Source organism: Rhinolophus hipposideros, assembly GCF_964194185.1.
Source record: "Rhinolophus hipposideros genome assembly, chromosome: 1".
NCBI classification, from domain to species: domain Eukaryota; kingdom Metazoa; phylum Chordata; class Mammalia; order Chiroptera; family Rhinolophidae; genus Rhinolophus; species Rhinolophus hipposideros.
In genome coordinates this window covers 27,784,768-27,808,703 of record NC_138047.1, presented here as the reverse complement: position 1 = coordinate 27,808,703, position 23,936 = coordinate 27,784,768, and the positions used below count along the sequence as shown (strand labels likewise).

The 23,936-nt window shown below is 34.2% G+C and overlaps 1 protein-coding gene across 27 annotated transcripts in view; it reads left to right on the top strand.

Moving 5' to 3' along the window:
• Nucleotides 1–23,936, top strand: part of PARD3 (par-3 family cell polarity regulator) — a 610,024-nt gene that overhangs the window by 361,354 nt on the left and 224,734 nt on the right. For 18 of the 27 annotated variants that reach the window (XM_081059088.1, XM_081059079.1, XM_081059082.1 and 15 more), the window contains 4 exons: nt 970–1,098; nt 3,427–3,465; nt 16,275–16,463; nt 17,777–17,950. In XM_081059088.1, coding sequence (XP_080915214.1) covers nt 970–1,098; nt 3,427–3,465; nt 16,275–16,463; nt 17,777–17,950 — 531 coding nt within the window. The remainder of the gene's footprint in view (nt 1–969; nt 1,099–3,426; nt 3,466–16,274; nt 16,464–17,776; nt 17,951–23,936) is intronic. The other 9 variants (XM_081059103.1, XM_081059092.1, XM_081059086.1 and 6 more) reach the window with 1 other exon arrangement.

Here is a 23,936-nt window from a genome sequence, read left to right as displayed (position 1 = left end):
ATCTTTAGTTGCAGGGGGCACAGCCCACCATCCCATGTGGGAATTGAACCAGGGAACCTTGTTGTTGAAAGCCCATGCTCTAACCAACTGAACAATCTGGCTGCCCCTCTGGATGCTCAGCAGCAGCTTGTTGTCTTCAATCTATTTGTGGAGGGCGCAGCTCACTGGCCCATGTGGGATTCGAACCGGCAGGCCTGTTGTTGAGAGTCGGTGCTCTAACCACCTGAGCCATACGGCCGCCCCTAGAATACTTTTTAAAAGCAACTTCCGCTCTCATTTCTGTTGAATATATAGTGCTTTCTGATGATATTATACTTTCTACAAGATAAAAGGGATGAGATTCCCCAGGAATTGGTTGTTTCAAATCCCCTTTTTTTCTGGTAGAATTCTCTTAAAACATTGAAAGATATTAAGATAAAATATTGCTATCCCTGCAAAAATGTTATGATTAGTTTGTAGAAATTCTTCTTTAATGTTTGCTTGCCTTTTAGGGATAAATGGTTATCTTCATAATTTTTAGTACAATTTCATTTAAAGTTAAAATATTTATACCAAAATATTTTTTAGTGTATTTTCACTACCCGCTGTAAAAGCCACACTTTTTTTTTTGATGTAAGAAAACCTATGTTACACAAAGCCTTTAAGATATCTCAGTTAAGAGCTATGAAGTTTTATGTTAACTTGACATTTTAAGTATATTTGCTTATTACTCATTACTTGTTAATGCTCTGGTGGCTGTAGCTTTTGGTTTATTGATGAGCCCTGAAAGATTTACTACTTCCTGTCTCACTTTTAGATATCTGGTCTGCATTTCCTTATTAGCCACAGTGGCCTGGTGTTCTCAGATCATGCAGAATTTACCACGAAATGAGTTATGTTTCATAGCAGACACGATCAGTTCTCGGATGTGTGTCTTTTCATCTATCTGTTTGCACAGAATTGCAGCTCAAAACTTTTTATTTGTTTTAGGTAAATGGAGTAGATTTAGCAGGCAAATCCCAAGAAGAAGTTGTTTCCCTGTTGAGAAGCACCAAGATGGAAGGGACTGTGAGCCTTCTGGTCTTTCGCCAAGAAGATGCCTTCCACCCAAGGGAACTGGTGTGTAAATGTAGAGCAGATGAAACTTTTCTGATGCCCATGTGCCAGGGATCTGGGCTCGTACCTGATGGCCAATGTTTATTGAGACATTTTCTATGCAGTTTCTCTGTTCTATATGTCTTTCAACCCTTACTTAATACAAGCATTCTTTTCTCATATTTCCTTAGTTTTGGAAATAGATATCCACAATGTTGAGTGTAGGAGTATTTCAAAATCAAATTGCTGGGATATTTGCTAGGACAGCAAATGTTTATTACTGAATGCTTTCAGATGGACTGATTGAATACAGACACATCGATTAATTCATAACTGTCACTTCAAAGGCTGTTGTTGAAAGCTTGCCATATTCTCTACTGCATATGACAAATCTTCATATTTCAGATTTTCATAGTACATGTAGCTAAGCCAAATAAAGATGCATGATTGTTGTATGAAAAGGAGTACTTTAATTAAATGTTATTATTGAAAATAAAGAGACCTGAGTAGCAGTAAGCCCATGGCCATTAATTACTAATATAAACATTTGGAATGACAGATGAAATGAAAAGCCATTTGTTTTGCAAATTATTTTACTTTTTATACATACAGGTATCTCAATATAGCTAAATATTAGATAGGGTATTTCCATAGTATTGGAGTGAAGGAAATATGCATATTAAGTTGACATAGTTCTGAGTGTTTTTCTGTAACAAGCGGTTTCATTTATATATAACTGGAGGGATCACCTTTATCTTTTGATGTGGTGTGAAGATTGTTTTGCTTCAAGTATAAGTGGTATTTTAAATAATTCAAAAACTGATTCTAGTTGGGTCGTTTTATAACATTTGACATCTGTTTCAGGTAGCTTTTATCTTTATCTAAAAAGCAGTTAATCTGTATATACGAGTGGCAAGGCTTTAGAGACACAGTTCCCAAATTTGTCCTATAGCTCTTAGGTTAATACTTCAAGTATGAATGCGTCATGGTTAATAAAATGTTGCTTTTATTATAAACCAGATAAATTTTAGTTTTAGGAACATCCCATCCCTTGGTTAAAAACAGATCTAAAATTTACTGCGATTTCGTTGAAATTTTAGATTTTGATAAAACTGAAAAGTAAACACTTGCGTTTTAAGTAGATTTTGAAAAATAATAGAAAACTTTGTATTTCTATTTTTAAATGATTAATGCATTATTTCTCATTCAATTGAGTTTTCTTTTCCCCCTACTGTTATCCAATTTTGTGCTTAAAATGCCACCTGATCCTAAATCTGGAGATGTCTCTATTAAATTGTAAATTAGCACTTACAAAAAACAACAACCAAGCTTTAGATAGGATTTGATGGAGGTTTCATTCTTCCCCAGTATATCTGAGCCTGGCGGGTAATGGCATTATTCCATTGCCAAAGCTTACACACTGCTCTTAAGCAGCCTTTCCAGAGTTAGTGCCAACATACAGCCAGCTTAGGGTTATTCAGGTTCTTCTTGCCCAATTTTGATCTTCCAAGCTTCTGTCTTCCCCTTCTGCTGCCTACTTTTTTTTTCTTGGTTATTTAATTTATTGCTTGTGAGCTTTTCATTAAGGAGTGAGCCAGTAGGCCGTCAGTCTGTTATTCATGTTGCAGCTGCTTTTCAAGATTTAAAAGACTGAAATTTTGAAAACTTAAAGGGGGCATGTAAAGTGATGTTTGAATCCAATTCACAAAACAATTTTCCTCTGTTTGCGGTGTCTGCATTTAAATTCTGTGTCTGAAATGAAATAGTTTTATCAAGATGTGCCTTTTTTTTATAAATCAATCTTATAACTATCTATGTCTTTAAAGCAATTCTGTAAATAGTTGAAAAAAATCACATTTCAAACGTGTAATATTTTATAGTATAATACTTGTGTATATATAATATTTTATAGTATAATACAGCGAGACTGTTATTATCTAGTCTGGCTATCAAATTATAATATACCTTATAACTTAGACTGGTTGGGAATTTTTTTAAAGAATTAGAAGCAGTGCTACGAATAGAAAAGCAGTTAGTTGAGATTTATTTTCCTCCAAATAATAATTTCATGATGTACTATGAATGAGCAAGTAAAAACTTACATCTAGGAAAATTTCTTAAAACACACACACACACACACACACACACACACACAGCCACACAAGATAGTGAACCGCAGTAGGGAAAAGTTTGGAAGGCAGAGTAACACATCAGTCAGAATATAATCACCCTCTGTATGTTTTGTGGATTTTAAGAACCACCAAAATTTCTTTTAAAGTAAAGCTTTGTGTCCCTGTGTGTTGAAGATGGCTTTGGTCAGTCTGTATTTATGTTTTTCTTCAATTCTTCTAGAATGCAGAGCCAAGCCAGATGCAGATTCCAAAAGAAACGGTAAGAGTTTTGTCTTTTGTAGGATGCAGAGATGTTGAAAAGATAAATGGAACTACTTACTAATTAAATATTAAGTTAACTTGTCCTCCCTTTTCCTGGCTTATAATAGATATTACACAGATTTATTAAATTCCAAAGTGGTCTTATCTTAAGGTTACTTACTGATACTATCCCAAATACAGAATATTTTGTGATTATTTTTGGGTCAGACAGGGATAAAAAAGAGAGAGATTAGAGTAGTTTTCTATTACCTGTGTAATAAGAGGGATCAAAAATTGGTGAACTTAGTAGGTTCACATATATGTAAAGGACTCCATGAGTTGTGAAATGCTGTAAGTGGCTACAAAGTGAAAAAAAAAGAAAATAATTCAGGCACAGAAAAAATAGGAAGGACTAAAACTAAAAGCACAATAAAAATGAATCATAAGCAGGAAAAATAAAATGTCTAATTGAGCTAGAATACTAATTGTCTTAACTTATAAGTATTTTATTTATAAAAACATAAGTATTTCATTTACTTATAACTTATAAGTATTTTATTTATTATACATTATTATAGCATATTATAAGAGACTGATTTCTCTTAATAAAAGTCAGTACTCACAGCTTTGATTAAAATGCAAACTTAGCTATGCCCTGTTTAGAAGAAAACCCTAGTACAGACTGGAAATAAAGGAATAAGTTGAGTTCTAGCAGGCAGTACAAACATAAAAATAAGAATTGCCATATCAGTCTCTGAGAGTATCATTTTAATGTGGATGCACTGCATGGGGGAAAAAAGAGAGGGTGTCTATATTGATTCATAATATCTTCTGGTAGAAATTCTAACAGTTAGCACCTATTACACATCAAAAACCATAGCATAAATCATATCATTCCCAAACTCTTGTAAGTAGAAAGAAAATTTAATAAAGCCATATCCACATGGGTGATACTAATACACATTTTTCAAAAGTCTGTCATATTTGGTAGACAAAAAAGGTAAGAATATGAAAAATTTGAATAACATAATTAAAAAGTTTGAATTTTTTTTTGCACATTCATAGACAAACCTTGTACCTAAGAAGCAAACAAAATGCTATTTTCAAATTTACATAATTACAAAGATGGAAGACAAATTAGACCTCAGAGGAAAAACAGTAAACAACCCTTGAAACTATTAGGTGTTTGTAAGTATGGGTTGTAGAAAATTCATAGCCTTAATTTTTTATTTCTAAAATCAATAGGTTAGTGATAGCTATTTAGAATCGCAGTGGTATTTGTGTGTGTGTGTGAGTGTATGGTGGGGTGGGTTGAAAGCTGAGGGGAAATCGGACAGATTGACTCTAAAGAATAAGATGGGCACAAGAGTGATTTATACTATTTTAAAAGAGAATAATGACAAAAAGTACTGTAAAACTACAATAAAGTAACATATTATAGGAATTGACTGATCATTTAAACACATTAGTGATGATAGAAACAGATCTGGTGTGTATAAGTATGTGCATATATGCTAAAGGTGGCATTTCAAAATAGTGGTAAAGGATGGTTTTTCAATGTTTCAAGCAATTGGCCATTCACTTTAAAAAGTTAAAACATTTCTTTTTGTTAACCGTATGCTACAATAAATCCCAGTTGATTATGAAATTAAACCTGAAAAAAGTACTAAAAATATTAAGAAAAAATACATGAAACTCTTTGGATAGTGAATGTTGTCAAAGCATGAAAAAGCCAAAATGTGATTAGATAATAAATAGATTGATAAATTGTATGTGTGTGTGTATGTGTGTGTGTACTTGTGTAGCAATAACCATAACATGGAATAGTTACAAATTAAATGCTAGATGGGAGAAGCATTTTGCAATGTGATCCCTGGGTAAAGAACTACTCCTTTGTTGTTAGAATCTTAATATCATAGAACTTTTTGGAAAACAGAATGACTTTGCACATAAACTACATCTGTTAATGCTTACGGCAATCTGAGATGGCAAATGATACTATAAGCAGTAAAGATACGCATGTTCTTTCAAAATATTTAGTCAGTCCTGGTGAGGAAATTGATGATTAGCCCTGAACTTCTCAATCACTAAGGGGAAGCAGCAGCATTGGCTTTAAATGTGGCATTCCATTGAGAATGCAAGGTCCATTCTAATCCACTCCTCACCCACAAGCCCTATGTATTCATGACAGCATGCCAGAGCAAATGACAATTCAGTCTCCTTGACAAAGGAAGTATTAGACATACGCATACTGTCTGATTTCCAATTACAAATGGAATTTTTTTCTGATGAGAGTTTTCCAAATAAATTAAAAACTTCGAAGAGAGTTTTTCAAATTTTTTTATTTGGTTTCTTTTTAAAAAAGTATCCTTTTACATCTGCGCCTCTCTTTCTGCTCTTGCTGTGTATGCAGTACCATTTTGTGTTGTTAAAGTCTTCATGTTAAACTTTTAATTTAAAAAATGGGCTTCCAGTATCTCTGCCACTTTTTATACCTTTTGATGGCAAGTCATTAAATTCATTTAAGTCTTGAAGTTCCATGGTATTATTTAAATTTTCATGTGATTGTAAGCACCTTAAAAACATGTATGTCATAAAGCTTAAGTCATTTGTTGGTTGGTTGATTGTTACAATGATCCATAACTGATTTAGTGTGAGAAATTAAAAAGAAAGGTCATTAGCTAGATGAGTAGGTGAGTAGGGTCAGTAGTTAACAGACCTTTTGAATTTTTATAATGTAAATTTTCTTTGCATCTTCTAAATAGTGTATTAGTTAATAAGAGTGGGAGATTAGAAACTCTAGTTTTAGGTTACCTATTCAAAATGGGATCACAAAAGCTGAATTTTACAGTAAAGTCTCACGGTCACTTGCTCCATGTCCTGAACAAACTCCTTTGCCTCTGAAAAGCTTCTTCACTTCATATAGGGCACTCTCTTGTGGATATTCAGGTTAGATAAGTCATTCATGGGCATATTAAGGGTCTCCATAGAAACTGAACCAATAGGACGTGTGTATCTATAGGAAGATTTATTGCAACGAATTTTCTTGCGTGACGGTGGTAGCCAGCAAGGCTTGAGACCCAGGGAGCCCATGGTGCCGATGCAGACAGAAGTTAGTCTACTGGAGTCTTCCACCTTGCTCAGACAGGCCTTTCTGTTCTGTTCAGACCTTTAACTGATTGGATGAGGCCACCCACATTTTGGAGGGCTTTCTGTTTAATTCAGAGTTTACCACTTTAAGTATTAATCTCATCCAAAACACCCTCCAAGTTGACACCTAAAATTGACATCACAATGATGTAATGAATTTACCTACTGGCCAGATTTTGACTTCTCAAAGTGCTGGTTTCTTCCTGGGGTTTCAAATAGGAATAATGCAAGCTTGCTGAGTGAGCCCTCCAAGAACTCTTCAGTAAGATCCACCTAAGAACATAATTGTGTGTTAAACAAATCCAGGACTGTGGGATAAAGTAGGGCTTTAGAAAATAATATAGTTTAGAGATCTTACTAGACCTCAGAGATAAGATATACTACATGCGTAAATGTCATTAACTCAAAATGTGTTTCACAAACAGTTGGTGGGTTCTCCCTATAGAACCTGCAGGGATACATTGGAGAGTCTTTTGGAACCTCCCTGAAGATCAGGAGGCATCTTGATAGGCTAACTTCAGAAAGTTACAGCATTGATTTAGAAATTTGATGAGCAATGCAATAAGTATGGTCATTAATAGGTTCATTTAACTAATGGTTCTAGTAGATCAAGTAAATGCTACCATATTGACCCCACTGTAAATTGAGAAAACAGTAGAAGAAATTAAAAAAAAAAACAATTCCATTTTCAGTAGCATCAATAAAATAAAATAAAATAAAATATTTTGGAATAAGTTTAAATAAAAAGGTGAAAGATCTATACCCTGAAAACTGTAAGACAATGATAAAAGAAGTTGAAGATGCCACAAGTAAATGGAAATATATTTCATGCTCATGCATTTGAAAAATTAATGTTAAAATGTCAGTTCTACCCAAAGTGATCTACAGAATCACTGCAATCTCTATCAAAATTCTATGGCATTTTTCACAGAAATAAAAAAAAAAATCCTAAAATTTACCTGGAACCCCAAAAAAACCCAAGTGTCAAAGCAATCCTAACAATGAGCAACAAAACTGAAGGCATCACATGTCCTTATTTCAAACTATATTACAAAGCTACAGAAATGAAAACAGTGTCATATTGACATAAAAACAGATGCATAGATCATGGAATAGAAGAGAGAGCCTGGAAATAAACACATATGTGTATCAATCTATGACAAAAGAGCCAAGAATAATTAGTGGGGAAAGGTCAGTCTCTTCACTAAATGATGTTAAGAAAACTTGATAGTCGTACGCAAAAGAATGGAACTGGTCCTCTATTTTATACTGTACACAAAATTCAACTCAAAATAGATTAAAGATTTGAATGTAAGACGTGAATCCATAAAACTCCTAGAAGAAAACATGGGGTAAGCTCCTTGACAGTGGTCTTAGCAGTGATTTTTTAGATTTGACAAAAGCAAAGGCAACAAAAGAAAAATTAACAAATGGTACTAAATCAAATGTAAAAGCTTTTGCACAGCAAAGGAAACAATCAACAAAGTTGAAAGGCAACCTATGGAATGAGAGAAAATATTTATAGATCATTTATATGATAGGAGGTAAATATCCAAAATATATAAAGAGCACATATAACTCACTAGCAAAAAAAATAAGTCATCTGATGAAGAAATGGGCAGAGGATCTGAATAAACATTTGTCTGAAAAAGACATACTAATGGGCGACAGGCACGTGAAAAAATGCTCAACATCACTAATTATCAGGGGAATGCGATTCAAAACCAGGATGCGGTATCACCTCATATCGGTTAGAATGACTTTCATCAAAAAGACAATAGTAAACAAGTGTTGCTGAGGATGTGGAGAAAAGCGAACCCTTACACACTTAAATACACACTCCCACACCCCCACACCCCCACACACAATATACACACAATAGAATATTATTCAGCCATGAGAAAGAGGGACATCATGCCATTTGTAACAATATGAATTGACCTTAACGGCCTTATGCTAAGAGAAATAAGTCAGATAAAGACAGATATTGTATGATCTCACTTATACTGGAATCTAAAAATGCCGAACTCATAGAAACAGAGACTAGGATAGTGGTACCCAGAACCTGGGGATTGGGCAGAAAGGGGAGATGTTGGTCAAAGAGTATAAGCTTCTAGTTATATGTTGAATAAGTTCCGGGGAATCTCATGTACAGCATAGTGATTATAGTTAACAATGCTGTAGTATATACTTGAAAGTTGCTAAGACAATAGATGTTAAATGTTCTCACCACAAAAAATAATGGTAATTATGTGATTGGATGGAGGTGTTAGCTAGTGCTATGGTGATAATCGTTTTTCAATATATGAGTCTATCAAATCAGCACATTGTACACCTTACACTAACACAATGTTGTATGTCAGTTATATCTCAATAAAGCTGGGGGGAATAAAAGAAAATAGTTGAGTCAGAGAAAGCAAATAGGGAACCTTATGGGGAAGTGAATTGTGGATCATTATATGTTTATCTAAACTTTGTACAAATTCGTTGGAATGAACGCATCATCAAACCCTTCTCTAGGTCTGTAATGTAGATTAATTTTGATACTCTAGAGAACATATATGAAAGTATACAAAACTTTCTAATTTGAGATTTTTTTGAAGACTTACACCATCCTACACAAAATGTATGTTGACCTTAATGATTTGGTTTTGAGTATCATATGTTGCTGTTGTCAAAAAGAATTTTATAAAATGTATGCTACTTTTAGCACTTTAAATGATCAAGCTTATCTTAAGCTTCTAACTCAATGAAATAAGTTTGAATTCACATGATTCAAACTTTTTTAAAATACTTAAAAAAAATTATTATTATCATTTTTTTTGATTTGGGAATATCAGGGAACAGTGTGTTTCTTCAAGGCCCATCAGCTCCAAGTTGTACTTCAATCTATTTGTAGAGGGTGCAGCTCACTGACCCATGTGGGAATCAAACCAGCAACCCTGTTGTTCAGAGCTTGCACTCTAACCAACTGAGCTACTCGGCTGCCCCTCAAACTTTTTAAAAAGCAATTTTATTCCAAAATTGGAATAGATTAATATTTTCATGATCTTACAAAAACAGTAATGATTTTCTATAGTGAATCTCTATCAATGTTTAATGATTTCATTTGAAATTGGTTACTGTTATTGTAGTAAGATAAGGATTTTTTAATGTTTGGTATGTTTTTCCCTTGGGAAATATATCTTAGTTATTTTTTATTGTCCTTTTGTGGTACAATGATAAAGTTAATATCTTTAAAATTTATCATAGTTTTTTTTTTTGCTATTCATCTCTGATTATTTTCAAGATTATGTTGGTAGTAATGTCTATTTTAAAAATAAAAAATGGTATTAGATATAGAAAAAAACTATTTTGGGTTAATTATTAGGTGTAATATTCTGAAATGTCAGAATTTTCAGAAAAGTTTTAAGAATTGTATCAAGAACTCCAGTATACACTTCACCCACTTCCCCTATTTGTTAATATTTTCCCACATTTGATGTATAATTTTCTTCCACTATTCCCCCACTTCCCCCCCACTACATAGTTTTTTGTGTATGAATTGAGAGTAAATCGTAGACCTAACTTTCCTTTATCTAAATATTTCAGTGTATATATAAGAACAAGAATATTTTCTTATGTAGCCACATTATAGTTAATCAAAATCACAAAATCAGCATTGATTTAACAGTCTTATTAATTGCCCCAATTAATGTTCTAATATATGCAGAAAGGAATGAAAGAATGGATGGATGAATACATAAAAATTAAAATCTGGTCCAGATTCCAATTCAGGATCATGTATTGGATTTAGTTACATCTCTTTAATCTTCCTTAATCTGAAACATATCTTCAGTTTATTTTTCATTTTTGAAGAGCAAATTACTCTGAGAATGTGCCTCAATTTGGATTTGTGTGACATTTCTTTGATTGGTTAAGGATTTTTCTAGCTTAATATTATAGATGAATAACTGTGTGAAACATTTTTTCTCAGCATTTATATTATCAAGCAACACATTTTTAAATTCTTTAAATTTTACTTATTTTATATCTACTATTTGAATTAGAAAAGAGCATAGTCAAGCCAGATGTGACTTTTTAACTTTGCAAATAAGAATAATTAACCCTAAAATATCAGCACAAATCGCATGCATAAACATTCATCTCACATAAAGGATAAATTAAAATATTTAACTTAAAGAAACTTTGGATGTGACTTGAGGGTTATTTTTTATGCAAAAAAAAAATCAAGATAACTTTTCTATTTAAAAAATCCTTCCATTTAAAAAACATTAATGCTAGTTACTATTTGTTATAACTGCATATTTAATTTTTGTATGTTGCATAAGTGTATTCTCCCTTTGACTTCTATAAGAACTTTTGTTAGGGGTGAGATTACGATGGTCACCTCCATGGCATAATCGTTTTGTAAAGAGCTGTCATAGAGTATTCATCTCTAGTCAGTCTTCTCCCTCCCAGCACATTTATAACTTTCCTCCTCTCTCCCCTTCCCACACCATGTTTTTGAAGAAAGAGAATTAAAGAAATGGTACGCAATGCGATTTTTATATTACAGAATGTAATGAATTGATGGTAGAAAATTCAGTCAAGCACAGAAAAGAAAAATGAAAATCATCTGCAGTTTTGCGACTTCAGTGCCACCATTTTGATGCACATTTTTTCATGATTTTCCTCTTTACCTATATAACTAACAATGTCATATTCCAGACACTAATGTAGCTAATAAATGTCATGTTCCAAGCAGAAGGAAAGACTGATATATCCCTTCCTCATGAAGCTTTCACGAACATGAGAAGACAGACATTAAACAGTTTCTAAGAACAGGATATCAAGGCTGATAGTAGGTGTGAAGTACTGGAAGTTATGAAAGCCCACAGGCTAAAACCCAATTTCTTAGTCATAAATGTTTTTGTCTCACTAAATGTTTTTTTTTAAGACACATTAATAGCTGAATCGTATTCCATTGTGTAGGTGTATCTTAATGTACTTAATATCATACATTTAGGTTGTTTTGAATTTTAGCTGTTGTAATTAAAGGGAACATCATAACAGTTAAATCTTTGTTCATGACTACAATTAGTTTTTTAATGACGTATTACTAAAAGTTGTATTTCTGGGTTAAGCAATAAGCAAAATGTAGGGGCTTTGGATAAACATTGTCAAATTGACTTCTATAGCATACCTTTTTCATATTTTCACCAGCAGTGAAGAAAGTGCCTATTTCACCATGCCTTCTGCATTCTTGGATGTAATTACTTAAAATAAGTTTTTAAAGCAATTTGGTAACTATTGTTGATTGCATATCTTTTGTTAAAAGTAAGATTGAACCTTTTGCTTATTTTTTGGTCCACTCATGTTTCTTTAATGTGTTGCTCATTCATATCCCTTTCCCATGAGTTAGTGGGAATGTTCATCTTTTGTTATTAATTTATCATGACTCAAGCAATAAAGACATTAATTCTATGGAGAGGAGAGGGAGAGAGAAATCAATTAATTATGGTGGAACAATGAGCAGGAATAAACTCTGCTGTTATTTCTCTACTCACAGTGTAAATACCTCTGACACCAGATGTGTGTTTTCTACACCAAGCAGTTCTGAAACTAAGTACCTGGAGTTTGTGTAGACCCCCCAAGTTAAGGACTCAGTCCCATAAGACGGTCCCCCACTTCAGATGCCAATGTCAAGCAGTGGGTCCCCAAGTTGCCCACAGCTTCTGACTTGGCTACAAACCAGAGTTTCCCACCATCTCCTTCGGTTCAATAATTTGCTAGGGCAACTCACAGAACCAGGAAAACAGCTTAGTTACTATTGCTGAGTTATTACAAAGAATGTTTTAAAGGATAACCATTTGAGGAGATATGCAGGGTGAAGTCTGGAAGGTCCCAAGCTCGAGAGCCTCTGCCCCTGTAGAGTAGGGTGTGTCACCATCTTGGTATGTGAATGTGTTCATTAACCTGGAAGCTCTTCAAACCTTGTATTTGGGGCATTTTCATGGAGGTTTCATCACATACAAATGATCGATTATTATCTTCATTTCCAGCCCCTCTACTCTCTCTGGAGAATGAAGGTGGGGTTCAGAGTTCCAAGCTTCTAATTATGGAGTGGTCTTTCTGGTGACCAGACCTGTCTGGGAGCCACCCAGAGTCACCTCATTAGAACAAAGGATGCTCCTGTCACACAGGACATTTCAAGGAATGTTGGAGCTATGTGTCAGGAACTAGAACCAAAGACAAAAATAGTGTCTGGAATCATATATTTTACACACACATGCACACACACAGACACACACATATTGAGGCTCAGATTTCTCAGGGTTATATTTGTGCTACTTAATATCATCCTTTTATTTTCTCTCATTGATCTACCCACTTTGACGATTACCTACTGACTCAGAAAGGCCTGTGGGTCACTGTTGTTGGGGAGGAAGGAATGTACTGGGACTTATGGTTCTCTTTGCTGTCTCACTGTAGATGTAAGTGTGAATCTTTTCTGCTGTTCTGTGGATCGTAGGAAAGTAAATAGCTTTCTTTCATACTGCCCATTCCGCAGTTTTCCCCTTTTAAATGCTCAACAAAAATTCCCTATTTGGGCATTAAAAAGCCAAAATGCCAATAGAGTAGTGGGCAAAGGAAGAGCTGACTGGTTGCTTTGACTGGAAAAAAAATCACTTGAGGTGTAGGTATGTACATGAGAGACATGATGTGTGCTTGAGTGACATGATCAGGTAGAATTGGTTTGAGCAAATAAAAACAACAACATTGTGTTTCTGTACAAAGAATTTGACTCAAGAAACTTGATAAAGTACAGAATATGGAGGAAATAATCATCAAGATTATAGAAAATTGGCTCTCCTTTGTATCAGAATGAAAAAATCCCTATACTATCAAGACTTTGTGAAAGTTCTACGTAATGCAGCAGCATTTAAAAATGATTTTTGAGGAGGAAATTCTTTTTTAAATATTTTGGTGCCAGAGAGTTAAGTTCCAAAAGCTGGCATTAATTTCAATCTTACGTCAAGAGCCAAATGTATTAGTCATGAAATATCAAAGGAAAAGAACCATCTCTCACTTAAATACTTTTAATGATAATAATGACTTAAGACTGGATAAGAAAGTTGAAAAAGAATATTATTTCCATCCTGCAGTTTTCATAATAAATGAAATTTTACTGTGGAAGATACAATCTCCTTTAAGACAAGTTCAGAGTAGGCATGTCAGGAAATCATTCTTGACCCAAAATTTTCTTTATATATTCTGTCAGCTACTTATCTTGATTTTTCAAAGAGAAAAAAATGAGTATTTTTAAGCCTTAGTAAAATGTTAGGGAAATGTCAAAATCAGTAAACATTTAAAAGACAAATTGAAGATCCAAATCAGTAACTGACAATTAAGAACCTTCCAGATTTGAGGCAAATAAGCATACTAAATGATCAGACCCAAATGTGCCTAGCTGAGGACTGTCTTTGGTTTCCATGTCTTTTCAAATGCAACTTTCCCAGGAATATTAACACTGATTCACAAACTAAGTGTTATCTTTCAGTTACTTCTGAATTTAAACAGGAGGGAACTGTAATGTGTTTTGATGCTATTTTGTATCTGAAACATCAAAATGTATAGTAATTATTTGGTACTATTTAATTGTTTCAGACCACATGGATTAAAATGAAAAAAAAAAAGCTTATCGAGCAAACCAAGTATATATATGTAAATATATATACTTGGTTTATATAAATATAAATATATAAATATAAAGGTATTTTGCATAATAAATATGTGATATATCAATATTTTGATATGAGTACTTGATGTTTATTTCTACCCAATACATTGGTTTTATTTGAGCTATAATTATTCTCTAGAAATATTTTAAAAGTAAGAAAGATTTTAAAACGTAAGGTTTTATAATTAGATGGCTTAGGCTTTATTTTGACTTTGATACTGAAATTTGTTTACTTTGTGCAGTTAACATCATTATTGCCCTGTGTCTTTTTAGGTTGTTCTTATTTTATATCCTTTATTATATTGTTTTCCTGTTCTTAGCATATTAGCAATTTTATTTTTTCAAATGTGCCTTGTTCTTATAACTATGAGGCCGTCCTTTGAGCTGATACAAAGAATATCCTACCATAAAATGTTAACATTGAATATTAGTCAATTGGGAACATCACTTTAAAAATTGCAGTATTAGAGATTTAAAAATAGCCTATCTCTTGTATTAAGAAAATCTAAAAATATAATTTCCTACTGGTGAATTCTGTACTTCCAAAAATCGTTTCATGTAATTGAGATATTTGTGGTTACATGTTAAATTCATTTAAAATTATGTTAATTTTGATTGTTATTACAAAATTTAAAAAATTTGTTGGGATACAAAGAAGAAAATTATAGTCAACCCATATTTCCATTACTCTGCAATAGCCTCCCTTCATGTGTGTAATTGAGCCATTCTTTAAAAGCACAATCTTTAAAGGATGCATTCATTATAGTCCACCCTAATTATGTACCACTATATATTTAAACATTCTTCCATTATAATTTGATAATTCCAGCTTGAATGACTAAGTGGATGCTGGGCAAATATTTCAAAATTGGTAAACAGGAGGAGAACTAGGTTGTAGGATAAGATGAGGCATTAGTTCTGATTTGAAGAACTCCTGCTACGTGTCTATTATGTGGTTGGAAATACTGCGTTTGAAAAAGAATTCTGGCCTTCCTCTTTGGAGGTGACCAGTGTAGAGATCTAGGTGTTTGGAATCTTGGCTGTAGGTGAGATTACTGAGGAGAATCTCAGAAGGCACACTGCTTCCTCTTCTGGAGTACAACATTTTCATTGACAGAATATGTCATCTCACTGCATTTCATCAGGTTATACTTTGAGCTTTCATTTCTTCCTTGCTTTCAGAAAGATGGGCAAGAGTTTGGGTAACTTAAATATGTTGTGTTTGGCAACAGTCTTTTATGTACTTGATGACTGCCATCGCGAATCAAAGCTTGCATACGCAACTAATTAATTAAACAATATTCCTCGAATAATATTTACCAGCTGTGTTATGTATGGTACAGTGTTGTGAAAAAATTTGCTCATGTTGTTTATCTCCACTTTGTCTCCCAGATGTTGTAGGTTAAAACTCTCTAGTGGCTCTCTGAAAATGAATACCTTTTTTCTACTGACTTTGTATCATCAGGATTTGTTATTGTTTTGTGAATAAAATGATGCACCATTAGTCAACATCCAACTATTAATAACATTGAACATTCCTAATGAAAACAAGGGACAAATGAGTTATATTTGTTTATTTTGATTCCTGCTGTTACTGTTTTTCTCCTGTGGTTTGGAATATATAAACAGACTGAAAAAAATCCCAAACTCTAGGAGTCTACATGTCTTCAGTCCTTTCACTACATTTTTCTTCTGTTCTTTTGAGTGTGTTTTGAGAATCTGGTTTGGGTTTGTTTCAATATTGAAACAAATGCTGAATAAAAATATTAGCAGCTGGTTCCAGGAATCATCTGGAGGGGCTGCCGACGTACTGTTGTCATGGATCTTGTCATGGAACTTGGGTGGAAATACTGTGCGTGTTATGATTAAAGAACTGCTCATTAGCAGGCTTTAAAAATAACGGTGAGCAGGAAACGTTGGAATATAATGTGCTATGCAATTGTGTTCCCTCTTAGAAAGCAGAAGATGAGGATGCGGTTCTCACACCTGATGGCACCAGGGAATTTCTGACGTTTGAAGTTCCGCTGAACGATTCAGGATCAGCCGGTCTTGGTGTCAGTGTCAAAGGTAACCGGTCAAAAGAGAACCATGCAGATTTGGGCATCTTTGTCAAGTCCATTATCAATGGAGGAGCAGCATCTAAAGTAAGCAACTTTATTAAGCTTATTCCAATTAACGAAAATGTTTGATTTCAACCCTGTGCCTGTTTTGGAAATGTCTACCTTGTAGACTCTGTTTCCTCTACCCTCTTAGATTCTGTTTATGCAGCTTGTGAATTAATGCGGCAAAAGATAGATTAACAGTAGAAGAAGGTTATACATTTTATTGAAGCTAATATTTTAAATTTATGTGTACAAGGGGTCCACAGAAAAGAAGTGAAAACTAAAAAAGCTGTGAAACTTGGATGTTTATGTACCATTTTAGCAAAGGATGACACATTGTGGAGAAATGATTAAAAAAGGAAAAGGGATTTGGGCTTCTAGGGGCTGTAAATTATGGGAATGTAAATATATGAGGGTAACTAATGGCTTATTTATTTCATAAGAGTTGTCTGTGAAGACTAACCTCAGTGCCATCTCTGTCTCTGATGTTGAATGTTGCCCTCCCTTTCCTGGTTTGGAAGAGGAGAGGGGACACCTTCACAAAAGGAAATATGTGTCCAGTGTTTAGGCAGAAAGGGGAGGGAGGGCAGAGAACACTTCCTGTGTCTGCCATTTCTCCATTGCCTTCAGCTCCAAATATTCCTAATGCCGAAGTTGTGTATTTTGCGGTGGCATATTCTGATATCCTGTAACACTTAACAACTGTTTTCTGGTTTCTTCTTAATACCCCATCTGTAATCAACTAGAATACATCTCAGTGATTTCTCAATTTGAGATGGAGTCCATGGCTTCAACTCCCCATTTTTTTTGTCTCGTAGAATTTATAACCCATAGTCATTCTACTTAAATGAAGATAATCTTCTGTGCAAAGATTTAGTTTTTGCCATAAAGCTGCCATACATTAAAGGTTCATCTTTCCCCTCCCCTCCTGTGTGTAGGGGTCTCTTATCCTATTTCCCAATCAAAATTTCCTGACTGTTTAGGGTCCACTTTTCTCTCTGCACTTGTCTAATAGCCTTGAGCTTTTGCTTGTCTTGGGTTGCAAATAACCTCTATGGGTATTTCTGAAAGTGAGAAAGTAATCACTTTGTATCCTTTGAATTAGTATGCTATTTTGGTAAACAGATTATGATAATGACTTCATTTACAAATAGATAAATGATTGAAATAAGCACCAGCTACAGTGACTGCTTATACATTATTATGCTAGTGTTCAATTGGGCAGATACATTAGGATTAAAGCCCCTTATTTATTTTGCTTTGTTTTTATTTTTATTATTTTAAGTAAAGGGAAAGCAACTTCTTTTATAACAGACTATTTAATAGCTCTTTATTTTCACTTGTTTTCTTCACAGGATGGAAGGCTTCGGGTGAATGATCAGCTGATAGCAGTGAATGGAGAATCCCTGTTGGGCAAGACAAACCAAGATGCCATGGAAACCCTCCGAAGGTCCATGTCCACTGAAGGGAACAAGCGAGGAATGATCCAGCTCATTGTCGCGAGGCGAATAAGCAAGTGCATCAATGAGGTAAAGACTGAAAAATAAAAAGACAAAGGCACTAGCATTTGAAATTGAAATAAGACTGAGTTTCTGTCCTGAAATGGGACAGAGAATGGCAAGTCCTGGGACTTTACATTTAAGCACTATACAGTTTCTTTGCTTGCTATTGTTTTATTGTATTGTCAGTGGGTTGTGATTTGTTTTTTTAATTCTGCCGCCAAAATATTTCTACTTATGCATTAGTATTTCTATTGCCAACTCAACAGGTAACAAGGGGATCTTAAAAACACCTTTAGCTGGGATCATACTTTCCTGCTCAGAGTCAACATTTCTTTTCTATTCAGCACTGTTGTCCCTGGGAGGGAGAAACTGGAAAATAACAATTACTTGTTCATTTGTTTATCTAAAATGGAGGCCTCTTACAAAGTCCCTAAGGGGAGTCTGTTTATCCTGTGGCATTGTCAGAAGTGTAAGCTTCCATTTCTTTCTTCTATCTCCATTTTCTCCTTCACTATAAAGTTGAGTATTTTCCCCTGAGTGCCTGCCTTTTCACTGAATCTATTATATAATACTGTGGTTGGTTCAAAATATATTCTGCACTGTGTAATTAGGAGTGAGTAGGGAAGGTATGATCATGATCATGTGTTTTCCCAAAAAAATAAAAACATACTAAGTGAAAACATACATTCTTGAATAGAGGGGCACATTTGAACAATTAGGTTAAAGTTAAAAAGAAATTATATGTATATAATAGATAATTAATATTGGAAGCTGAACAAAACACATTTCATAAATCTATTATAAATTGTGTGTCATCTATAGAAAATAGGTGGGACCCAACAATTTACAAAGAGCAGTGCTTGTTGGAAATGTAAAATTTGTTCCTATTGTTAACGATGCTCAAATTCCCACATTTTTAAATCAACTAAGAGAAAATTACTAGCAAATCATACAAACTGAAAATGCTGTCTAAATTGTCTGAGTGTTTTTCTTAATTTTAAAATCTATGTTCAATAATTATATAAAGCAAGCGTGACCGTCACTCATCTGATCCCATAATACAATCACATTTTGAAACAAAAATGTACTCTTGAGCTCATTGGATAGTTGATGTAGAGGTGACCAATTGTTGAAAGGTTAATGATCATAAACTTACTTTTGTATTATTTTTGTTTTCCAAGTGGAGAATGAGTTAACAGTAGTTAATTTTCACACCAACAAGAGAACAGTGTAAGTGTAACCAAAAATCTAGAGTGGAAAACAGTGTGACATAACAACATTCACTTTTATAGTATAAATATAAAAGCTGATCCCTCAGATTAGGCTACTGGGTAGTTTTCTTGAATATAGTTTTTATTGGTTGCCAAATCATTAACTGATCTTTTTAAAGAAAGCCCTCCAAGTGCTACATGAAAAATTCTCAACAGTAAGTTTACAAAATACATTGTTCGTACATTAGTTTTTTTCTGAAACTGAATTCCACAAACTGCTTATTCATTAAAAGATGTTTATTGAGCATCTACTATATTCAGAAAATGTGTTAGATTCTAGGGATATGGAGATGACTAAAATAGACAGGGTCCTTCTTTCTATGTTCTATTGGACAATATACCGTATTTTGCCATGTATAATGGGCATTTTTTTGCCCACATTTGTGAGGGAAAAATAAGGATGCGTATTATATATGGTTAGTACTAATTCTGTATCTATATAAATGTTTTTAATTCTTTTATTTATGCTTATGAGTTAAAAGTATAACTGTAGAAAACAATAACGATATCCATATGCAAAATAATACCCTGGAATATGATAATTGGTTTTGTTGAACTTATGACTAACTTGCAACAACAAAGAGTTCTTGGCTTTCTATAATGTGTATATATCGTAAATTTGTTACTGGTACATAAATTTTCTTGTATCTGTTCTTGTATCTGTTCAGATATCTTGTATCTGTTCTTGTGTTTTGTAGTTATTTGTTACATAAAATTTCTTATACCATAATATGTTAAAAAAATAAATGCTAAAATTATTTTATAATACTAAAAACAAGTACCTAAACATAAACAAATAAACATTTGAGTTAACAAATTAAAGTGAAAGAGTTTTCTCCCTGAAAGTTGGGCCCTAAAACATGGATACGCATTATACACCTGAGAGCATTATACATGGCGAAATACGGTATCATGCTTTTAGTCTCTTTAAAAACAAACTAAAATTAGCAACACTTTTCTAAGTTCTCCTTCCAAAGAAAACATTGAATATTATGGGGGGAGGGGGGACTTAAAATGTAAGAAATATACTGATGATCAGCGTCGTGAGTCCAGATGTGCTTTCCTCTGATTCAGAAGATTCCCTATTGTTCCCCACACAGTAGCAAAGCAAACCTGTACCAGCTTGAAAGTGCTTTGAGAAAAGCACTGATTTTATTCCCTGTTGCCCTATAAAAGATATGAAATTGGAGTCCCACTGAAATATCTGTCTCATTCACTTCTGCATATGAATTTATGTGAATGGAATGATTTAAGTCAGGGAACAGCTGCCACAGACAATAGTAGACTTTAATATTCAGTATTTCTTATGGCATCATTTTCATACATTGCTAGTTATTACTATTCCTTAGGATAGAGTAAGCTTATAAAACAATTATATCAAAAAAAATCTTATCACATGTGCTGTGTTTTCTTTGTAATAATAGCGAGAAGCTTTTTATACTGACAGGGTTTAACTAAAGAATTATGTGAAGACAGAAGAGCTCAATTCAGCTTCCCATAAGGCTTAAAACATGGTTTTGCTGCTGTTGTACTTATATTATATATTACCTTTGGAAAAACATCTCCCTGAATTACTGGGAGGGGATGTGTAAATTATGTTACAGTAAATATTGATATAAGCATACGGTGTCCCGTCATGAATGAACCTCAAGCCAAATAAAGTGCTTGAGTTCTCTCCTCCTGGGTCTATTAGTCAGCCATGTAGTCCAGTCTTTGACAGTATCACAAAGCTATATTTTACAAACACATCTTTAAATCAAGGGTTTGCATACTTAATTTCAAGCTAGAGAAGATGAGAATTTGCAAAAGAAAATCTTTTGTACTTTGTCACATCTTTCCTTGTCCTTACATGTGGGCAGTACTATATATTTTTTCAGCATTTTTTAAAAATGAATTTGTCAAATCTCCCTAGTAGGTATCAACTTACCCTGTGTTTCCCTAGTATTTATGCCTCGATAGCACCTTTGAGATTTTCTCTGGAAGACATTGCTAGTCAATTTTGCTGGACCTTTCAGTTATCTTTGAATGGCAGTCACCTCATTCTTGAATCATTTCTTAATTGCCCTCTCCATTTTTCTCCTACTTGACTCTAACTCTGGTCTCTCCTTTAAGCTTCCCCTTTTCTGCCTGTTCTTTATTGTTAGTGTTCATCGAGGCTCTTCCTGGACTGTTCTTCTCCTGCACATGCTCCCCGGGTGATCTTATTTCCTGGTCTTCAGGTACTGCCTGTGTTATGATGAGTCCCATAATCCCGTTTTTGGCTCAGATCTCTATTCTCGTTCCAACTGACTCTGGAGATATTCACTGGCATGTCTTTCAGGCACCTAATTCCATGTTGCCCCAAACATTATTTATGCTTGTTTGTCCAAAGCCAGTTCCTCCTTGAGGTACTACATCCACCGTAGTTCCCCATCCCTCCGTAAATTCTGAGTTGGTGGGATCTAGTCCATCTGCCATATTCCTATCTCTCCTTCATTGGCTTCCAACCCAGGACTCACATCTAAACATGGACTAAATGATGGGGAAATAATCCTAGGGAATCTGGCAGTTTTAGAAGAGAAAGATAACTTAGTTACTATTAGAGACTGAAGTTCTAAGGAAACCTTCAGACAAGTAACAGAATTAACATTTTAACAGTGATTCTGGATTTCCTTTGCTTTCCTTAGATCCATTGCTCTCATTTAAGTGTATTTTAAAACATTCCTAAGCAAGGATTGTTTCTTTCAATAAAGAAGGAGAGAAAAGAAATGGCTTTCCCTTGTTTTGCGCCCCTGAAGGATGGATTAATTTTTTTGGAGAAAAATGTCTTAAGTCCTGTCATCCTTTTTCATTGGAAAGAACACATCAAGCAAGAGGCAGAAACGTTAGTATCACAACAAAGGAAAAGTTTGTTGAATACTTTGAAGGCAAGTGGAGAGAAATGAGAGCAAATACCTGACATTGTTCTTTGACCTTTGAAAATTACTTGTGTATGAGAATTATGCTGACTTTAAATGTTTTAAGGCAATTAATATCTGTAGGAATTATTGTAGTAATATCTGTAGTAATTAATATCTGTAATAATTGAACATAGCTTCCTCTGTTAGACATAGTTCCATATAAAGCCCTATCTTAGTACAAGTATGAGCAGGTGAACTTTTGTGTTAGCCCCCACACTGAAGGATATAGTTATTAAGCCCTGCTTTAAAAATGAATTTTGTCTCTAGGTTTAATCCTCTTAGAATTAGAAAACTATATTAGAATAAGAAGGGGCCGAAGGTATCATTTATGATTCTTTTCATTTTACATGTTAAAGAATAAATGTGGAGAGGTCAGATGATTTGCTTGGTAGCTGCAAGGCCATGGTAGTGGCAGAGAAACTTGGAAGCACGGAATGGCGTCCATTCCTCTTATGCATGTGAGTGGGTGTAATACACTGTAATTATTTTGTTCAGGCAATTTATATTCTGGTTGCATTGGGAGGTAATACACAGTAAAAGCACAGGCTTTAGCATCAGACAGTCAGTTACATTCTGGGTCCGCCATGTACAGGCAAAGTGACGCTGGGCCCATCCTTTACTTCTCTGCTCCTTGCGCACATGGGGATGTGAAGGAAATTAAATGTGGTCCTGCATGAAGGCAGAACCTGAAACTGGACCCTACAACTCCAGCCACTCTTCTCCAACACCCAACCCTGCCTTTCTATTCGTTGTTTTGTGTTTATGCTTCCTTTGGATGTTAGTACTTTCTCAGTGTATAATTTGAATCTACCGGTAGGTCAGTTTCTTTTGGTTTCAGCATTGTACTAGTCCCTCAATTTGAAAGGCTTACTTCTAGGAGGCCTAGTATGTATAAATCTCTGTCATTTTAAGGAAAATATGAGTCATTAACTTAGAAATAAATTAATGCATCCAATTATTCACCCAGGGTGTGCTCTGTGCCAGGCATTGGGGATAAAATGGAATAAATCCATAAAGACTGAAATGTTGAATAATAAGCTCGTGCCAGATACTAACTGGGACCCAGGTGTAAGTTTGCTGAAGGGGCTTAGGACCATGTCTCTGCCAGCTTTTCAACGTTTATATGTGAGATGGTGGGACACATTTTCTTTATGTGAAAGACATCATTTGACCCACTAATGCATAATTAGAACAACATGAGATTTTGCTAAACCCCTCAGAAATTGTATTAGATTTTCAAAGGAAAGCAAGAGTTTAACTTTTCCTAAAAAAAGTAGAGTAGGCCATGTATATAATGAAAAGCATATTCGCTGGACAATATCCAGATTTTTGTTGTTAGGTGGCATTTGTTATTTGCTGATTATAAAAGTGATATACGAATATTTGAATATCTTTTTAAAGAGCATACTATCTTTACATTTTTAGAGATTGAGGTAATTTCCAATTTTCATAACTTGTAAATAAATTTATGATAAATATTGATTTACTTGATCTTTATTATTCACATAGCTTATTATTTTGTGAAGATAGTGACCACAACGTGAAATAAACGGCCTGGTCAAAGAGTATAAGGTATTTTTTGTCCTTATGCACACATTTCCGCATTACTTTAGAAGAAGACTATCGTGTCATGCTGCTAAGCAATGTGAGTTATCTTGCTGAATCCTAGACCTAATTTTTCTTCAGTAGGTGGAAAGGCTTTCCTGTTTCCCCAGGGGAGCTAAAGAGCCCAACAGTTACCACTACTCAGGACTGAATCGAGTTGGATTGAAGAACATTTTTGCACTTTAAACAAGCAACAAA